General features: G+C 37.5%; 1 protein-coding gene across 1 annotated transcript in view; it reads right to left on the reverse strand.

The window, feature by feature from the left end:
- Positions 1-21,280, reverse strand: part of LOC126183352 (protein phosphatase 1L) — a 78,953-nt gene that overhangs the window by 45,648 nt on the left and 12,025 nt on the right. Inside the window, exon 2 of the mRNA XM_049925259.1 lies at positions 661-1,123. Within this exon, the coding sequence (XP_049781216.1) occupies positions 661-1,123 (463 nt within the window). The remainder of the gene's footprint in view (positions 1-660; positions 1,124-21,280) is intronic.

Below are 21,280 nucleotides of genomic sequence, written 5' to 3' on the forward strand. Positions count from 1 at the left end.
GCTTTTCTTGAAACTCCTCAGGGAAGAAATTTACAACACAAAGCACACCAGGGGTGTAGGGGTGTCCTTGTGATAGTCTGGGAGGGGGATACAGAATATTTTGGAAGACGAATGGTGACTTGGTAAGTAGCCATAAAAAATTAGATTCTGTCCCTATTAACAACCTGCATAATACTAACTTTTAAATCTTTTCATGAAATAAAAACACAGACTGCAGGGAGGGTGATGTGCAGCCCCCTCTCCCCTTTCTTGCTCCTGGGTATGGACACCCTCGCAAAGTACAGTGTGTGTAACTTCTACATTCATGTGTGCTCAGTACAAAGGTCAATGCAGATGTGTAGAACCAACACATTATGAGAAGGGCAGCACTTAATCCCTTCCAATGCTCACCTCTCTGCAGCATCTATTTGCTTGGCTGAGCTTCTCGAAGTTCGAGAAATAGTAATTCAAGTTTATGACAGACTTTGAACCTCCTTACAACTATATTTTCATAATTTAAATCACTGCAACAGGAGACAAAAATGCAGTAGAAAATAGTCTGTTTGAAATGACATTATTCACAGATTATGCTACCTATATCAAAAGCATGATAAGAACAGTATCTTACTGTGCTAAGTAGATCAGTACTACTTATCAACCTAGGAAATTTGTAAAAGTTACCTGCAACATCCAGACTCTTTTTTGCAGCTTCAACTAACAGATGATCAGCAGCAAGTACTTCATCTGTAAGAAGTCGTCCATAATCAATTGTACCTGAGGCATCCAGGTATCGAATTGGAGGGTTCGTAGGAGGTGGAGGAGCAGTTGAGGGTCGTGCCTCCCGTGTTATCGTTCTTGTACTGAGAGAACCGAGTCGCTGTAGCAGCTCGGGATCCGTTACCCCAGGAATGCCTCCAGCACGCTTTTTTACACAATCATCTGTTTGTGAAGCTGCTTTCCTGAAACTTTTCTTTCTGTCTACTGCTGGTGACCCCCCTGTTTTATTTGATTCTTGTGGCTTCTCTGCTTGTGTTGTGACATTTTCACATTCTCTGTATTTACCTTCTGCCTTCAATCTTTTGAGTTCAATGACTTTGTTGTACAAATTTTGAATCAGTTTGTCACGAGCATAGTTGGCAGCAAACTGAAAGAAAATAAAAGTAAGTTTATTGAAAACTGTCACAGAGAATTTCACAAATATGTACAAAATGATTTTAAAGTAAATTACATTTTTTTTTTTTTTTTTTTTTAAATATCATGTCTCGAAATTACAGAACACTTCTTTCAAATTATCGCCGATTTAATAAATGGAATGTAAACTGTAAAGAGTAAGGGCTTTATACAAGTGGGTTGAGGCCTAGACATCATTACGCAAAAGAAACATTGTGCCTATAGGTGCACTGTTTACACTAGCATTGTGTTACAATGACTGCTCCAAATATTTGCAAAGGCGCTTCTCAGATATTATTACACGATTCTCCATCAGTACTTGACAGCATGCGATATGATAATTATAATTATAATAAAATAAACAAAACTGAAGTTCCACGGCAATTTTATTTATCCAGAATGATATATTCACACTGCAGTGGTGTGTGCGCTGATATGAAACTTCCTGGCAGATTAAAACTGTGTGCCGGACCAAGACTCAAACTGGGGATCTTTGCCTTTCATAGACAAGTGCTCTACCGACTGAGCTACCCAAGCACGACTCGTCCTCACAGCTTCAATTCTGCCAGTACCTTGTCTCCTACCTTCCAAACTTCACAGACACTCTTCTGCAGTTTGAAAGGTAGAAGACGAGGTACTGGTAGAACTGAACCTGTGAGGACGGGTTGTGAGTCGTGCTTGGGTAGCTCAGTCCGTAGAGCACTTGCCTGCGAAAGGCAAAGGTCCCCAGTTTGAGTCTCAGCTGCACAAGTTTTAATCTGCCAGGAAGTTACAATTCTATTTATTTACAAACTGGTATTCAGATTTGTACCAAGGAAGAACAGAAAGTAACACACAATAGTTTTACTACCAAAAAGCTTAACAGGAAACAAAACAAAAGTATCACAAAGGAACTTACATCTTTTACCTACTTTTCTACATAGTCACCAAAGTTCTCAACACACTTCTCCCATTGTGGTACCAGTTTCAATGTGCCCTGTTCATAGTAGTCCGTTTGGTAGGAGTAAAGTTATCTGTGGATTGCTGACTTCATTTCTGCATCTGGTGCAAAGCATTGGCAAGCAAGGATTTTTTTCATGGGACCACATAGATGAAAGTCTGATGGTGCAAGGTCCGGACTGTTTGGTGAATGCTGAAGCACCTTCCACCCAAATTTGATGATTTTCTCACAGATAGAAGCAGCAACACAGAGGTAAGCATTGTCTTGAAGAACTTTGACACCATCAGCATTAATGTTGTGGTATTTGTCATGAAAGGTGCAATGCAGCTTAACCAAAGTTTTAATGTAGGCTGCAGCATTCACTGTGGTCCCTGTTCAGCAAAGTATGCCAATAACACACCTTGCACATCCCAGAACACAGCCACAGGCACATTCCTCACAGACTGAGTCACTTTGACTTTTGGAGTGGAATATCGCTTAAGAAAAGGAGAGTTAGGGCCTGCCACCGACAAATTGGTAAAATTTGGTGTTGCTTAAAGCAGTTTTGGAATTCAGGGTAAAAAATGTGTATTAATAAACAATAAGATACCCATTTTAACTTAAACGATATTTATTGGTTCACATAGTAAGCTATTTGCCGCTCTTATTCTTTTGTTAAAATGTGTTTTAAATACACTGCAACCTATATTGCTACATAATTATTATAAAAATAATTTACTCTTTTGGAGTAATATATTTGCTGATTTCTGAAGTCATTTTATCCAGTGTAATACGATACCCCATTTGGGGGGGGGGGGGGGAGCTATAGCCCCCATACCCCCTCCCCTTGCCACCACCTGTGTGTGTGTGTGTGTGTGTGTGTGTGTGTGTGTGTGTGTGTGTGTGTAAAAATCAAGGAGGTGGTCTAAGACAACCCCCACCCCTCTGAGGTATCAGAATCAGTATCTGGATGACTTGTGACTGTTAAAAGTCTCCAGCCCTGATACACTCTCCACTTTAGCAACACGTACTAGAGCCACAGTTACCCAACCATTACCATGTGCACTAACATTCGCATTAGTAAGTGTAAAATTCAGTATGCATCCACAAAACACTGAAGGTCCGTGCAGAATAAGTTGTGCACCTACTCGTACTGATAGAAATATTATCAATGTTTATATACTGTAAGGCTCAAATGTCTTCTCCTCCTAAAATAATGAGGCGTAACAAATATATATATTTTTTGTGTCATAGTTATGACCTATCTTGCTAGAGCTCTCCGTAGCACAAACTTCACATTACATCGTCATGAAATTTCAACGTTCTAGCTGCAATACCAGGGTAGAAAAAAATTATTGTGCATTACTTTCCAATCCTCCTTTGTATGTTATCTTTCAGTGACAACTACCTGCTGCAATAACAAATAAAATAACCATGCAACAGAGGTACAAAGTAATACATAACTTATGACATTTACAAATGTAAAGTTGATCTCAAATAGATCTAAAACAAGTGGCTATATTTTAATACATAAATCTGATCTTATCATTTAATTACATAGTTTTTTCATAAATGCATAAACGAAATTACTGATGAAACTTTCCCTAAAGGAGGAGACTCGAAAACTGATGGTTCTTTTAAAACTATGCTAGTCTTCCATTTTGTCTATTTATTGATTTTTAATATTTACATCTTTCTTACTTAGTTATATGAAGCATACGATTCATATATTACATGGATGGTTTCCATTAGGTCACATTCAGCAAATAGTGAATCAGGTTTCTGCAGTCCTCAGTCTCCCTCTGGTTTGACACCCGAATAGCTATGATTAGCCATTATTGACCTAAATAGAATTTCTCATGGTGTTACTTGATTTGCCACTAAACTACGTGTTTATTAATATAAAACAAGGGTCTGCACTTGTAGTGTTTCAACACGTTTGCAAGAATCAAAGGGTGCAACACTTTTTTATGCTTCTGTGTGGTTCGCAGTGGCCAGCACACACAAATACAATTTTTCATTTTCTTCTTTTAGTGCAGAGTGTTATTAGAAATGTACAAACTGTACCCACTACTGAAAATGATGAGACTGATTTTCTGTAACTCCTTTTGAAAGTGTAATTTGGAGTATGCAACAAGAATGAGATGATGCATCAAAGTCACTGAAGAAATATAAAAGCAAAGGCACATGAAGATGACAATGTTACAACAAAACTGATTACAGATGGAAGACAAAGTGTTATAAATGGGACTTCACAAAATTCTGTTTGAGTACAGACAAGCTCCAAAACTGGAATAATACATTCCTTTTCTATTTTACCAGGAAGAAGACAGAACATACAAAAACAACCATACACCTACCAGCCTCCTTTCTGTGAAGAACAAAACTTTCACGCAAAAACCACTGAATTTTAAGCAAGCTCAGGAAACATTTTATGTCTTAATTCCATACATGTATGGAGTGTGGGAAGGCTGACGTCCATATTTCGACACACAATGCGAGAACAATACTGCATACCATCCCAACATTCCATTTAAGTTCACTGATAATCTCAGTTAACCTTTTGTATGGGCTATAATATTATTATTTACTGAATTTTTTTCTGGTCGCTGCTAGAGGAAGGAAGTGTAGTTGGGAGGGGGGGACTGGAAGAGGAGACAATAGGTCCCATCCACAGACACAAATTATACAGGTAGAGAAGTGCTGCTAGGAGAGGCAGTGCCCTGCACTTTCAGTGCTGGGCAATATGTACTGAGCATCACAATAAAAATAGAGAATAATTAAACAATGGAAAAGCCAGAATAGAATGTAACAATAATATGAAAAGGAAAGTTGCCACTCACCATACAGTGAAGGTGCTGAGTCGCAGATAGGCACAACAAAATGACTGTCACAAATAAAGCTTTCAGCCATTAAGGCCTCGTGCGTGTGTGTGTGTGTGTGTGTGTGTGTGTGTGTGTGTGTGTGTGTGTGTTCTATTGTTGACAAAGACCTTAATGATCAAAAGATTTATTTGTGACAGTCATTTTGTTGTGCCTATATGCGACTCAGCACCTCCACTACATGGTGCGTAGCAACGTCCCTTTTCATAATAAAGAATAATTAAATCTTTCATGAAATTTCTTTACTGGCATGTTCATTTTTAATCTTTGTATGTACTACATAAAATTCTGTATCAATTGTCCCCAGCAGCATTCAATTAACTGTTACAATGAGCCAGATTTGTTTCGTCATATAGTTTGAAGCAAACGTATCCAACAGCGCAACGTAACATTACATGCTCTACATACTGTAATGGCTGCTACAAGCAATACTGCTACACACAGTACTGTCTGTTATTGTTAGATATGTGTAAGAGTGGCAATAGCTGGGTGGCCCAGTTTTCCGATTACCTCCAACATTGATCTATTATGATGCTACAAACATGTGTCTGAATTTTCTGAGTGTCAGTTGTATTTGATGTAACACAATGCACCACTTTAAAGTCTAGTACAAAATTATAAACTGAGTAAAATCATCAAATTTCATGGAATTCACAGATTTTGAGAACATTCTGTCTCATATTCAATAAAACCTGTATTGATAACCCTTGAAGTACAAGGCATGGATTTGATACATGTCAGCAAACAAAAAGCATAAACATCAATCCAACAAGACAGTGAGAAATTTAGAATTTTAAGGAATTCTGTTCTGAGATTCTGGAGTTGGCGGTCATGTGTGCGTGAGGTGTACTTGTTTGTGTGAATGAATGGTGTGTGTTTCTCTTTCTTTTGGTGATGAGAGCCGTGACTGAAAGCTTATGTGTAAGAATCTTTTAATTGTACCTTTCTGAAACTTAATGTGTCATCTTTGTGGTAAGTAGCAATCTATCTTACATTACTGATATTCCAACCCGGAGTTTCCATTGTTTGAACTGTAAGAAATATCAGGTAAGGGGACTCTGTCTCACCAAAATTATTCTTAACAAACCTAGGGGAAGTTTAGGGATCTAAAACTGAGAAGAAGAAAGAATACATGCTGATGAAACATCACAGATGAACCGTCTTATTTTCACTGATAACACTATACTGTATGCCTGTGGATAAAATAAACTTTGACAACTAATTGAAGAACTTAATACAATGAGTTTGAAAGTTGGCCTGAAAATCTTTTGTATTTACACTAAAATAAGGGACACTTAACACATTAATACAAAGAATATTACACATTAATAATCAAGTCACTGAATCAGTGGGTGAGATTTTATATTTAGGGCCGTTTATGACAACTTAAGGGACAGCTGAAGAAATAAAGAGTAGTAAGAACGGTCTGGAGTTCTTTTGGTAAACTAAATAAGGTTTTCACAACAAAGGTTTCAATATCTCAAAAACAAAGTTTATAGCACAATTTATCAAGTATAGCAGGATTGGAGACTGTGGCTGTTATGTGATACAAATTGTTAAATGTGTCATTGTGGGTATTAATAACTGCTTCAGCTGTATTGTTGGATCACTACCAGTTCTGTGGCACTAAAAGTCACATCTTCAGGCGAACATCTGTATACCAATAAATCCAGAAGGAATAGCAACCCTGAAACATACGCTGGTATGGTTAATTATTTAAAGATTTTTAAAATTTGTTAAAAATATTATAAACTCTTACAAAAGAATATCAAAATGTTAGTAATCGCATGACTAAACATTCGAGTGGAAAAGATCGGAATCTTTTTACCCAACATTCACTGTCCGTCAGAACAAAACACTACTAAAAGGCCGTATGTCACAGAATAAAACAGCTGGATTCCAATACAGAGGATGGGTCCTAAACAAATCATACCACAGTGGGTGTCCGCCCCGGTAGCTGAGTGGTCAGCGTGACAGACTGTCAATCCTAAGGGCCCGGGTTCGATTCCCGGCTGGGTCGGAGATTTTCTCCGCTCAGGGACTGGGTGTTGTGTTGTCCTAATCATCATCATTTTCATCCCCATCGACGCGCAGGTCGCCGAAGTGGCATCAAATCGAAAGACCTGCACCAGGCGAACGGTCTACCCGCGGGAGGCCCTAGCCACACGACATTTCCATTTTTACATACCACAGTGATTCACTGGTATGGAGAAAATAAATGAAAACTATTAAGACCTAATTTTGGGCCAGAATGAATTTTTAAAACTTTAAAATGATTTATCATACTAGTGTATATCTCAGGGTTGTTATTCCTTGGATTTATTGTTACACAAGTGTTCACATGAAGATGTGGCTTTTGGTGCCACGAAACCAGTAGTGATCCAACAATAAAGGACTGAATACAGCTGAAGTGGTTATTAATACCCAATATGATACTCATAGCTGTGGTTGCCCTACCAACAGATTTTTCTGTTAACAGTGTACAGCAGGAAGCAGTCACAAATTGGTCCTGGTTCACTTTATTGAAAAGTACTCTTACGGGTTTTGAACGGACACGATTCATCATCAGATGACTTGCAAGCTTTCATCAAAACGCTAAATTAACTAGTGGTTTGATGACGGCATGGAAGCCATGTGATGATGGACTGCATCAGTGCAAAACCAGCAACAGTCCTTTTTCAATAAAGTAAACCAAAACCAATTTGGGGCTGGTTGCTGCAGTACAGCATCATCAAGAAATTTTATAATCAAATTGCGTTACCAGTTTTGAGTGGTATGTATGGAATTTTAATGTAAAAATGACTCAAAAACTGAGGGTTGTTCAGTGAACAAAAGAGAGATGCAACTTTGAAATTGTTAGGAATTATACGAATGGATCACAGAACAGATTGGAGTCAAAGATGAAATTATTTCTGTAATGAAAGTGAAATGGAGGAGAAGATATGTAGTCAGTTGAACAGATGATAATTGATTAAGGATGCTTGGGATATGAGAAATACTGATTTATAATTATATTCTCTCACATTCCCTTGTTTCAGGAAGGGAACTGTTTTATTCATGTAGAAAACTTTAGGAATTGCCACTTTTCATAACAGCTACAATACTCTCCAACAAGAAATCGTTCAATTTTCACCAACTCTGTTTCATGACTTACGTGCATATGTCAGTGATGTCTACTGCTTTTTTATCCCTCAGAATCTGCAGAATTTCATCATTTTTTTACTCTTGTGTGACCTTTCATCTCACTTTTTTTGTCAATGTTCTTTCTGTCTCTAAAAGATTACATATCTCTTCCATTCTCCAAGATTTCTCTTACTGTAGTTCTGTCTTCAAAACCTTGATAATTCCATATGTCTTCTGTCATTCTATTTTGAGATTTTATTTGTTTTTCCTTGCAGCTTTGTTTCTCATCTCTTCTCTCTGTGCCCATCTATGTTTCATTTCCTCCTTGATTTTTTTCTGATTTTCCTGCAATGATTCTACAGGGCATTAAACAAAAAGTATTTAAAACTTTGAGAGGTGGTAGTACTCATCAAAATAAGAAAAATAAGTCCAATAAACATGGGTACAAAAATGCATACTTTCTGAGGTAAGTCCAATAAACATGGGTCCGGAAATGCATACTTTCTGCAGTAAACGTGTTTACAGGAGGGGTTCATTCATTCATTACAATGCACCCCTCTGTCTTTCGGCATAAGGAATGATGCACCATTTGAAGTAAAACCGGTTGTTGTTGTACCTCCTGGTACACACTGAATAGGTGAACTTATAGCGCCTGCACGCCATTGACTGGTTCAAAAGTCTATTGTAAACCCTGCCTCGGCAGTAAACAAAATCTTGGATGAGAACAGTGGATTTTCAGCACACTTCCACAACAGCCGTTGACAGAACCGACGTCTGCAATGATGATCTTTTGGTCTTATAGCATGAACATACTGTAGATGATTTCGGTACAGCAAACGATGAGCTACCCTCTAGATAAGAGGGTGAGACATGCCTTCTGCTACCGCTAATCATCACATACCAGCCCCAGGGGTTTCTCCCATTAAACATAGCACACACACCACTATGTCAGGTGTGCAGACTGTGCAGGCCCACTGTCAGTCTTCTGAGGTGCATGAGCACCTGTGTGTCTCAAACGCTGGAATGGATATTTTCCAGCGCAGAGAGCATGGGCTCACAGGCTACGTCCATTTGTCAAACCATACCAGAATATCATATCTGCCATTTCATTTCCCCAGTAGTAGACTTCGATTGCTAACAAGCAATGGAAGGGAGAAAATGTAAGTGTACTACATGCAATAGCAGTAAACACTTAGTGAATCTGTGTTTGGAAGAAGGTAAAATGCCATGACACATACCCAAGGTTGACAGTACTGTCCAATAAGACACAAAAACATGAGGAAAGCTAAAACAACCTGCGGCACGACTTGAACCACACAACTGACTGCAGAGCACCTAATGATAGGTAGAGTATTGTGAGTTAGACAACATAACACCTTGCTGACACAGCAGATGGAGTGCCAATGCGACGACTGTGCTAATATCTGCAACCAAGCATTGCACAGCCCTCCCTATAAACAAGTGCTTATCTCGGAAGATATGCGTTTCCAGACCCGTGCTTATTGGACTTATTTTTCTTGTTTCAGTGAGTACTCCCACCTCTCAAGATATTCAACACTTTTTTTTTTAGCACCTGTATATTTATAAAATTACAGAGAGAGAGAGAGGCTGGTCAGTACTCACATTCAATTAGCTGACAGACGCAGGTTTGGGGTCTATTAATTTACTTCTCCAAGGGGTAAAAAGGGATAGGGTGGGAAAAATTAGAAAGGGCAGCAGGTCGCTCGGACCCACCTCTTGCAACAACAATGGGAAACAAAGATTCTATATTTTGGTAGAATTCGTTTGTGATCACCATCAATTTCCAGATACAGGTAATTATGTCTGGGCTTGAATCCCACTTCCACAATGCTGCCTCAATTATATTAGTTGACCTGGAATATGCTTGATATGGCACAACAGACCATTTAAAAGTCAATGATACATTATAAATTGAGGAAAATCACCAATTTTCCTGGGATTAATAGATTCTGAGAATATTTGGGTTTACTTTCAGCACAATTCAATTTCTTATTCCCATGTGACCTTTCATCTTACTTCTTTTTGTTAAGGTTCTTTCTGTCTGTATTTTCAGTTGTACAAGATAAAACACATTATGTTTTCTGTGTGTTTTAGATTTTGGGTTACTGATTTGCATTGTATTATCTTCACAACTCCCACATCATTGTGAGGTGACCTTTGGGTAAATGACAACTAAATGAAAACATATATTGTCTTCTTTCAGAGCATTCATGGATTATTTTAATAATTATCATCTCATATTGATCACAGAAACCTACCAGTCTTGTACCCCTCTTACTCTGTTCCTGTAATCCAAAGTTCCCTTTTCTTTGCCAAAATAAACCACTCTACTAATGGCAAGTATAAGTTTGCACATACATTTCACTTTTCTTCTGGTAGCCTGGCTCTTCGTGATCATTATTCAACATTTTAGGGATGGAGCCCGAGTCTGAAGGCATGAATTTTAATTTATTACTTCCTTAATATTAACTCCATTTGCATCACATTTTGCAGGCAGTATCAGCAAATAATACTGCAAGTACATGCAAAATTATATCATCACACAACACACAGTTCAGGATATATGATGTCTCTGGCCATGGACCAGTATCCAGGTGTGATCTGGGCCCATTTCTAAAGTGTTCATTCATTTGTAAAGTACGACTGAATGATAACCAGGTTTGTTAAGTTTCCGATGATATTCCTGATATTCATCGTCACCACAAACATGGTAACATTTGTAAATTCAGTAATTTAGCATTTGTTATTACTGCAACTTCACTGTATGCAATGTGCAGTGCCTCCTATTACAGTAGACTCTTGATAGTTCAAAATGAAAGGAACCATGACCACCTTGAACTATTGAAAACTTGAACTATCAAAATTTATGTGGGGAAAGGAAAGGAAACGATGTTGAAAAGAATAAGTCACATGAACAAGGCCTCACTTGCTTTGTCAAACTCCAATTTCTTTCAAGTTTTTCGGTTAAGAGATTATTTCTTTCAAAGAAACTGTTTTAATTCAGTCAGTCTCTTAGCCAGTCACAACGTTAGCTTCAATGACACTGTACTCGAGAAAAACTATTTTTACTGTTTATCCCTTCTCAAGTAACTTCTGTGCTTCCACTTAACATTCAAAGTCACAAATTAAATTTCCTTTCGTTTGTTACAGCACTCATCTGTAGGTGTACAATCAAATACAATCAACAAAGGAAACAAAACACAACAGTGTACTGTACCGACACTTTTGACAAAAGGTTTGCTTGTTTAAACAATTAAAAATCAGGAGAAGCATATGCATGGGGTGATTGACACCAACAACTAAGAGTAGTGAGTTGTTAGACAGGCGTTTAGCTATGAGTGGGTCGGGGAAATGGATCAAGGATTGCTGCACTGCATAGTAGCTCTTTTCTTATTTTTTTGGAGGCTCGTATTCATGGGAAACTCATAATTCCAGGATTCGGAATATTGAGACTCTATTGTACAGGCTTATATATTTAAATTAGGCTTCTGTTGGACCGCTGGGGTATATATGTTGTTACAGGATTTTGCTTAGAACATTATTTTTATACAGCAGCTACAGAGAAAGGAGGGGCTGGCCCATTCATGAGAAAATCACATACTTTTAAGAACACTGATAATTGTTATGTAATATAGATTTTGGTCAACATACGTTTTTGGATGTATCTGATGCTGATGGTGTTAAAACATCAACATTCACATCATTTTTCATGTTAGGAGAAATTATAAAAAAGAAAAAAAAATCAGAAAATGTGTCTACCTAACCAAATTTATATGGTAATGCAACATTGCCTTAGGGTCAATCCAAATGAAGTGGTGCAATAAAAATTAAGTTGGCTGCTTGACCATTTTTAAATATTTTAATTTGTTTACATGTGATTACCCTATAATTGAGAAGGTCAAAACAGTTTTTAGAAATATTATACATTTCACCTTTACTGAAAGGTGGCCATTTTCGTTTGTGAGCGCACGACAATGTTTCAGTTAAAGACGTTAGCAAAAATATGAATATCTCTGCACTGGGTTAAGTTACAACATTGCAATTGACATGACTGTTTTTAGAAAAGTGTCCTCTACAACAATGTCTATTATACAAAATACCCTAAATTAAAAAATAACTGGTCAAAATGATCTCCAAAATTTGGTATCCAAATTTTCAAAAATCCCCTTTTTAGGCCCAAAAATAACAAACAAGGAGTGATTTATGAGAGTCTATTTTTTTTCCTATAGTCAGATATCATACACTACTAGCCTCATATAGAGCAAGAACACTTACAAATGTTTCCTTAATTTTTTATGAATTTTTGAGATTTGAAAATTTTCATTTTTTGTAAAGTTTGGGGTTAGTTATATCAGGTGGGACTGAATATGTTGTTGTTGTGGTCTTCAGTCCTGAGACTGGTTTGATGCAGCTCTCCATGCTAATCTATCCTGTGCAAGCTCCTTCATCTCCCAGTACCTACTGCAACCTACATCCTTCTGAATCTGCTTAGTGTATTCATCTCTTGGTCTCCCTCTATGATTTTTACCCTCCACACTGCTCTCCAATGCTAAATTTGTGATCCCTTGATGCCTCAGGACATGTCCTACCAACTGATCCCTTCTTCTAGTCAAGTTGTGCCACAAACTTCTCTGAATATAAAAATTGATTTTTGCCCAGTTTGTACACCTATATGATAGCAACGTACTGTAAAAATTTCAACATTGATATCTGACTGTAAACAAAGATATGAATTTTTGAAAATGAGGAGATGATTCACATTACTCTACAACTGATCTTATGGCTGTTGCCTATTCATGTGTGATATTGGTGGGATATAAACCATTATTATTGAAGTAAGGTACGGAATTATATACAAAATGTGGAAACATCACTGAAATTAACATTTATATTATTTTGACATACTTAAAATAAATATTTTCAATTAACATCCTACGAGATGTGACTGTTCCTAAACCTGGTGGTGCATGTTGAGAATACTTATTTCTTCAGACAGTTTCTGTGATATAGAATAGACCTCCTAGTTGCTGTAGAAAGTTCAAGCACTGAAAGTTTCTTACATCATTTTTCATTGGTATCCATTTCTTGAATGATGTTCTTGGGCCAGCAGGGTGGAAAAATGCACAAAAACATCACTGTTTTCCAAACATGTTCTTTCAACCTCTGCAAGCCACCACTGTCCATCATATACACGTCACTATGTCATTCAATGTTAAAGAAAGAGATGTAATTTTACTGACACAATGATCCTCATAAATTTTGGTTTCTGATGTTACACAGCATTGAACTAAGTTTTCTGCAATGCCAAGGAATTTGTGGAAATGTCTTGTTTTCAAATCTGGTTTGAAGTGGTGTTTTCATATGCAAAACCACTTCTTATTTCTTGATCAGAAAATAGGTAATGCCTTTAATATTATCCTTGCAAAAGACATACATGTCCTGTACTGTGAGAATTTGGTCTGTGGTTGGTTTTTGTAGGCTGGCATTACTTACTTCACGTTTTGTTGTACCTCCTACTCCATCACATGCATTTTTACCATGGCAAGATGCAAAAAAGTGCCATTCAGCCTCCAACCCAAAGTCTACTTTGTGGTTGCACAGATTTGAAAAATTCTTTTTGTTCTTATACTGACTACCACTTCCATCTGAAAAGTATATCAGCTTCTCAACCTTGGGAATTTTTTTTTAATGTAATTTATTACATACTTTTGAAACACATGTACAGCTAAAGTGTTGTGCTCCAAATAGTCGCTTAGAATGCAAACTGAAGAACTGCAAACTTCATCTTTCTCATTTTTAAAGTAGAGAATAAATGGATGCACTGTTGCCTGGTCATTGACCCAGTGGTACCCTTGTATTGCATCCTGAATCACAAATGTAAATTTTTTGCAAAATCAGCTATCACTATGAATTCAGTTTCACAAAGTTGTGCTTTTTCGTCCTTCAAAAACTTACTTTGGATTTTAGAAACATAGTGGTGACTTTGAGTTTTTGTAAGTTATCAATCACAGATTCCAAGTAGGCTATTCTTCCTGAGATTTAACCACTATTATCATTTCTGCCCTGTCAGTTGAGACCCACTGTTTGAAAGTAATACTGTCTGGCATTTCCTCATCATATTCATGAAACAATTCAATAATGGTTTCCTTACCAGGGCATTTATTAGAAAAACTCATCATGCACTCATAACTGTTAGTGTCACAGACCATTAAATCTAGTAACTCTTTGTAGCTAAGATCACTGAGTTTTGCACCCACAATCGTCAGTCTGACAAACACATATGGAGTGTGTCCCTGAGGATCCAGCCAAAATACACCACTTAGGGTGGAGGTCACAAAATTTTGACCTTCCAATTTCGCATTCAGGATGAGAATTTTTGAAAGCTACATAAAGTTCATTTAAACTTGACAGCACTAATCGTTTCTGCTTTGTTACTTTAACTCCATTTATAACAACTCTTTTGCTATCTTTGCAACCTGGGCACATTCTACTGTTTTCATCATCTTCAAAAAACTGCTGGATCTTTTTAATTGTTTCTTCACTTATACCTACTCCTTTCTTCTTTCCTAAAACTGGAAGAATGCCTTGCTCTTTCACTAATTTTCAGGTTAGTTTAATCAAACGACGAGAAACACTGAATTCATGAACTAGGCCTATTTGTTCTCTTGACCACTAGTCAGGGAGCAATCTTAAAATTTTAACTTTTTCCTCTTTAGATGTCACTAAATATTTAATTTTTAATTTCTCTATTAAGCTCAAATATTCAGTGTTGGATGTATCGGTATTATTAAAACATGATTCCAAGTCTTTTCTAATTTTGTCTGAAATTTGTTGTACCTTATTTTCAATAGCTACCATTATTTTTCTTTATTTTCGAAGCAGGAGATACGTCTGACTTAGAACAAGCAAAATCCAATATGCTAACAGCTTCCTCATTAGGAATATAAGTGTCATTAACAAGGTTACATGATTCTGGTTCTGGATTCACAACAAATATTTTTGAGTAACAATTTGGACAGAGAGAATTTCCTGGAATCACATTATATTTCACTTGAGAAGCTGTTTCACTCCAACATAACAAGGGCAAATGTTCAAGTTTTATTTCCCTCAAACCTTTAGTAATAAGCTTTTTACGAATTTTAAGTGGATTACAGCACTTTCTTCCAAAAATGTGGTTGTACTTCTGAATATATTTCTTCTCATGATACTCACACACTGATGTTATAGAACAACTTACTCGGAATTTGAACAAAGTTTGTCTAACTTCATCAAAGTCATTGACATTTTTCAAGTTTTTTGAAACTGACACGTAAACTGTTTTGTGACACACTTCATTTGCTATCTGTCCAACAGAGCACTGTTCATTCATGTTATTGCATTCCAGTTAATCTTTCAAAATTAATTACAGATTACACCCAGAACAATGCACGTAACACATTCTATACTCTTGATGAAGTACGTACATCCACTCTAACAGAGCTTTCAGAACCGACTGAATACAACAATGCCACACCCAGCAATAATATAATTCTACAATGCCACACCCAGCAATAATGTACTTCTTTATTGTCAATAAACCTAAATGTAAATCGGCATTTTTATTACCATAGAACAAAAGTGAAAACTCCTATTGTTTAATATTGCATTATTAAAAATGAATAAACTAAATGAACATTGGGTGGTGGTGTTAACTAAATATATGTCACAATCAAATTTTATCACAATGAAACAATAAACCATTTAAATAGGCAACAGCCATAAGATCAGTTGTAGAGTAATGTGAATTATCTCCTCATTTTCAAAAATTCATATCTTTGTTCACAGTCAGATATCAATACAGTACATTGCTTATCATATAGGCGTACAAACTGTGCAAAAAATATATTTTTATATTCAGTCCAACCTGAGATAACTAACCTCAAACTTAACAAAAAACGAAAATTTTCAAATTTCTAAAATTCATTAAAAAATTAAGGAAATGTTTGTAAGTGTTCTTGCTCTATATGAAGCTAGTATTTTATGATATCTAACAATAGGAAAAAATACACTCATAAATCAATCCTTGTTTGTTATTTTTGGGCCTAAAAAGTGGATTTTTGAAAATTTGGATACCAAACTTTGGAGGTCATATTGACTGGTTATTTTTTAATTTAGGGTATTTTGTGTAATAGACAATGTTGCAGAGGACACTTTTCTAAAAACAATCATGTCAATTGCAACGTTGTAACTTAACCGAGCCCAGAGACATTCAAATTTTCGCTAATGTCTCCAGACTGAAAAATTGTCGTGCACCTACAAATAAAAATGGCCACAGTCCAGTAAAGGTGCAAGATAAATTAAGATAAAAAACTGTTTTGAACTTCTCAAATATAGGGTAATCACATATTAAAAAAGTTTAAAATATTTAAAAATGGTCAAGCAACCATCACTGGTCCACTTCATATGGATTGACCCTGTAACGTACTTTTTTGCATATAAGTAATGAATTAGATACAGTCACTTAGAAGTTGCTCTACTTTGAAAGTAATGAAAAATCACCCTTTATCATGAAAATGTCATGAAGAAAATCAATACTCAGTCTCAAGAAGGTGGTTCTTCAACTCTTGCTCACATACATTAGGTTACTGCTGTCATGATTATCCGTTTCTTGCACTCCGTTTGACACCAACTACTACTCTTTTAATGCCTTGCTGTCATTCTGAGTAAACATCCAAGTTTGACTCTAACACATTTCGATATAAGTGGGGAACCTGAGTTCTTTGACATGTATTAGCTTCCTCATTTGGAGCCAATGGAAATTACACCTTACTAGGTTTTGTTCCTGGTAATACTGGGGAGAGAATTTTCATATTCTTGAGATGCTTAGAAGTAGGCTCCAATGCTTTGGTGAATAGCTAAGTCTCGGTTTTATATGCAGAGGTGGGAAGAGAATCATTTCCTGAAACACAAATGGTCGACATGTCAAATTTCCATGAACAACTACCAGCTCATCTCTTGTCGGTTACTTAACACATCTGTAGAACATCCCAGCATCCTTGCTGTCCCATAACTAACTAAGCAAATAAAACATCGGTGATTTGTGTAGCCAGCTTGCAAACCCAACAAGAATGTGATATTTTCAAAATTATCTACTCTGCTCCAGTGTTCCACATAACAGCTTAGGATTTCTGTAATCTCCTTTCAATTTTATCAAATGACCTATCAGAACACTGTGGTGTTTGTTTCCATTAAGTAATAAGCAAGCTTTCAAGCTCTATAGGAGCTGTTAGTGGAAAGACATCAGTTGTGTGGATTGTAGGGATACTACTTTTTTAAAATAGACCCTCAACATATTGGCAGCAGCACAATTCATCTTAGAGCAGGAAGTGCTAAGAGAGTGTATGGTGGAAATTTCCTCTGAGTAGATATCGTGTAATTACTTAAAAGTAACACTTCAACATCATATACAGTCTGTTTCATTGTACTGGCAGGGTGAGAGAAAAAAAAATGCAAAGATGACAAAGAGGAGTGGAGTGAAGGACGGCTGAAATTTGGGAGTGAGAGGCAACAGGCAGCAATGGGGCAGGATAGGAAAGGTGGTGCCATTGAGCTTGCACTGGGACAGGCAGAAGGCGTGTGTAACATGCAATGAAGAAGAGGATTTAATTGGGAGAGTGAGATCAATATACAGGAAGAGAGAGATTGGAGAAACGAGCCCCACTGTGGTTGCAGACAAGAGAGGGTAGAGAGGGAGGGAGAGATTGAGGGAGGGTAGAATGAAGAAGTGTAGCAGCCGGGAGATGCACAAAGATAGGTGGAAACGGACGTAAACACGGCTACTGGAGTTTGAGGTTACAAGCGTTGCAAGATCAAATGATAAGTTGCATGGGTACCATCCATCCATGTACGTAAAAAAAGCTGGTACAGGGGCAGGAGGGGCAGGGAGAGGAGGATCCACAAGACAGGGGTTCTGAAGCAGCCAAAGAGGTCAAGGACGTTATGCTTCTATGTGGTGAACTCCACTTTTGGCATTTCAACAGGGTAGGCTGCTGGTCATTGTCTTGTCCACATGAAGGGCTATTTAAAAGTTACACCAGAACTGGAATACGACATGACTGCTTTCACAGGTTTTCCTGTCTGTGACAGGGTAGAATGTTGCTGTAATCAGACTGTAGTAAGATGTGCTGAGTGAGTGCAAAAGACAGGTCTTGCAACTGGGTCTTTCACAGGAATATGACCGATCTGGTACATAGTTTGAAGCAAGTGTGGCATAAGTGTGGACCTGAATATTTCGTAACTGTGTGAATGGCAAAATACAGCCTTGGGAGAGAAGAGAGGGGTGATCCTTATTTCAGGGAATACGGAAAGCTAATCTATGCCCTAAGGAAGACACCAGCTGGTTATGGTCCAGAGTGATATTGGGTTGTTCCTCTGCAGCTCATTCATGGGATTGGTTGAAGGAGTAAGGGCATGTGAGGATATGTGCAGATCTGTTTGGAGACAAGGTCTGGAGGGTATTGCCTGTCACTGCAGACTTTAGAATGATCTTCAGCATACAGGGCAAGGAATTGGTCCTCCCTGTAGATGCACAATCCACAACATGTGACAGAGACATTCTAGTATGGAAGGGATTGCGGCTATTAAAATGGAGGTGTGTTTCTGATTATGTGTCTTGACAGGGACAGAGTTTTTATGGAACCATCGGAGACATCATCCAAGAAAACGGCACACTGGGCTAGGGAGGACCAAGTGAAGTAGATAGGAGAGAAGGCATTGAGACTTTGACGGGAGGAGGATAATGTCTCTTAGCCCTGCATCCATATTGTGAAGCTTGCATCAATAAACCTGAATCAGAAATGGGGTTTAGAATCTTGGTGTGGTCAGGAAGGTTTCCTTTATACGTCCCATAAAAAGGATGGAAAAGAAAATCATGGATTTGTCAGATGACACTCAGTTTGGCCTTAGGAATAAACAGTTGTTGCTGACACTGCTATCCTCATTGAAAGTGAAGAAAAATTATAGACGTGTTGAATGGAATGAGCAGACTAATGAGTACAGAATATGGATTGAGAGTAAATTGAAGAAAGATGAAAGCAATGAGAAGTTGCAGAAATGAGAACAGTGAGACACTTAACATCGGAATTGGGGGTCAAGAAGTACACCAAATTGAGGAATTCTGCTGCTTTGAAAGCAAAAACTGTGACAGACGAAGCAAGGAGGACAAAAGTAAACTAGCACAAAGAAAGAAAGCATTCCTGGCCAAAAGAAGCCGAATATCATTGAACATAGACCTTTACTCGAGGAAGAAATTTCGGAGAATGTACATTTGGAGCACAACATTGTCTGGTTGTAAATCAAGTACTGTGAGAAAACCAGAAAAGAAAAGAATCTAAACACCGAGTGAGGTGGCGCAGTGGTTAGACACTGGACTCGCATTCGGGAGGACGACGGTTCAATCCCGCGTCCGGCCATCCTGATTTAGGTTTTCCGTGACTTCCCTAAATCACTCCAGGCAAATGCCGGGATGGTTCCTCTGAAAGGGCACGGCCGACTTCCTTCCTCATCCTTCCCTAATTCGATGAGACCGATGACCACGCTGTCTGGTCTCCTTTCCCAAACAACCAACCAACCAACCAAAAGAATCTAATCATTTGAGAAGTGGTGCTACATAACAATATTTAACATTAAGTTGACTTTAAACACACAAGAAGATGGGATAGAACAATTGGACATGTGTTAAGATACCAGAGAATAATGTCCATGTTATTATGGGGAGCTGTAGAAAGAAGAAACTGCAGCAGAATACAGAGATTGGAATACATCTGACAAACAACTGAAAGTGTAGAAGGCAAATGCTACTCTGTCTGAAGAGATTGGCACAGGAGAGGAGTTCATGGCAGGCTATATCAAACCAGCCACAAGACTGATGATTCAAAAAAATGTTAGCACATTGGGACGCCATACAGGTTCCCACAGCTGTGTCACTGATTCGCCTGCCTCCCCCTTGCAAGAGCATAGTTATAGTCGAAGGATATACTTTGTCAGGTGCATAATGAATGAGCTAGTGGGTTTGGAGTCTGTAAGACATTATGAGGTATGATTCAAAAGCGGCAAGAGCAAAGACACGGGGGAGGATGATGTAAAAGGAGGGGGTTCAACAGTGATAAGTAGGGATCCGGGAGGTAATATGGTAGGAACAGTTGAGAGGTGATGAAGGAAGTGGTTTGTGTACTTGATATGGGAATCTTAGCCAGGGGCAATTGATTGGAGGTGTTGGTAAAAAAAAGTGGAGAGCCCTTCGAAGATCACACAGTAACCAGCTACAAAAGAGCTCCTTTTGCAGTCTCCCTCCTTCCATAATTCATATTGTTAACTTACGCACTAGGATAAGCAACTGCTCAAAAACTGATGTTGATATTATCTTTACAGACAGGTCTAATTAATTATAAAACCAAGAAATAGGAAGGTCTAATTAGTTACAAAACCAATATTCAAAGGGCTCTAGCCTTATGTCTGTATTAGTATTGACAGTGACAGAAAATCAAATCCAACTGAGGTGAAGACAACAGTTAGTAAGGCAAATGATTAATATTTTAGGATACTGTTCAAAAATAAGAAATGGACATATGCTTACAGTGCTCTTGATATGAACGAAAAATATTATGTTTATTAATAATGTCCTCATTTTATAAGAAAACTGTTCACGGAATCAATACTACGAATAACAACAACCTACCTAATAACTTAAAATCATTTACTCATCCAGAAATATACATTTTATCCAAGATTCCACCTTTTTAACCACTTGCCAGCAGTCATAAAATGTTTAACTTCTAATAAAGTACCCTAAATGATTTATTGGTGGCAAGATGATCCTACTACATTGGCAGTTTTTTAGCAAACAAACTAATGTACAGAAGATTTGTCACATAATGTGAATATTTTGTAATATGCGATTTCTCCATCTTTAGGGCCCTTGTGTGGTTAACTAAGTAACGAACCAAAATTTCTGATAAAATTGAGGAATATTAACTACCTTACAGTATTTTTTTCCATTTAGAATATGCCTTTAAGCTGTAAAAATGGCTAAACAAGTATATTGTAACACAAAATGTTTGGGTAATTCAGAAAGAGAAGTTTCTCTCTCCTTATTTACACAAATCACTTTCTTGAGCACTGTAATTTCTGGTCTTAAAGGGAACTTGCA

This window comes from Schistocerca cancellata, chromosome 1, assembly GCF_023864275.1.
Source record: "Schistocerca cancellata isolate TAMUIC-IGC-003103 chromosome 1, iqSchCanc2.1, whole genome shotgun sequence".
Taxonomy (NCBI): domain Eukaryota; kingdom Metazoa; phylum Arthropoda; class Insecta; order Orthoptera; family Acrididae; genus Schistocerca; species Schistocerca cancellata.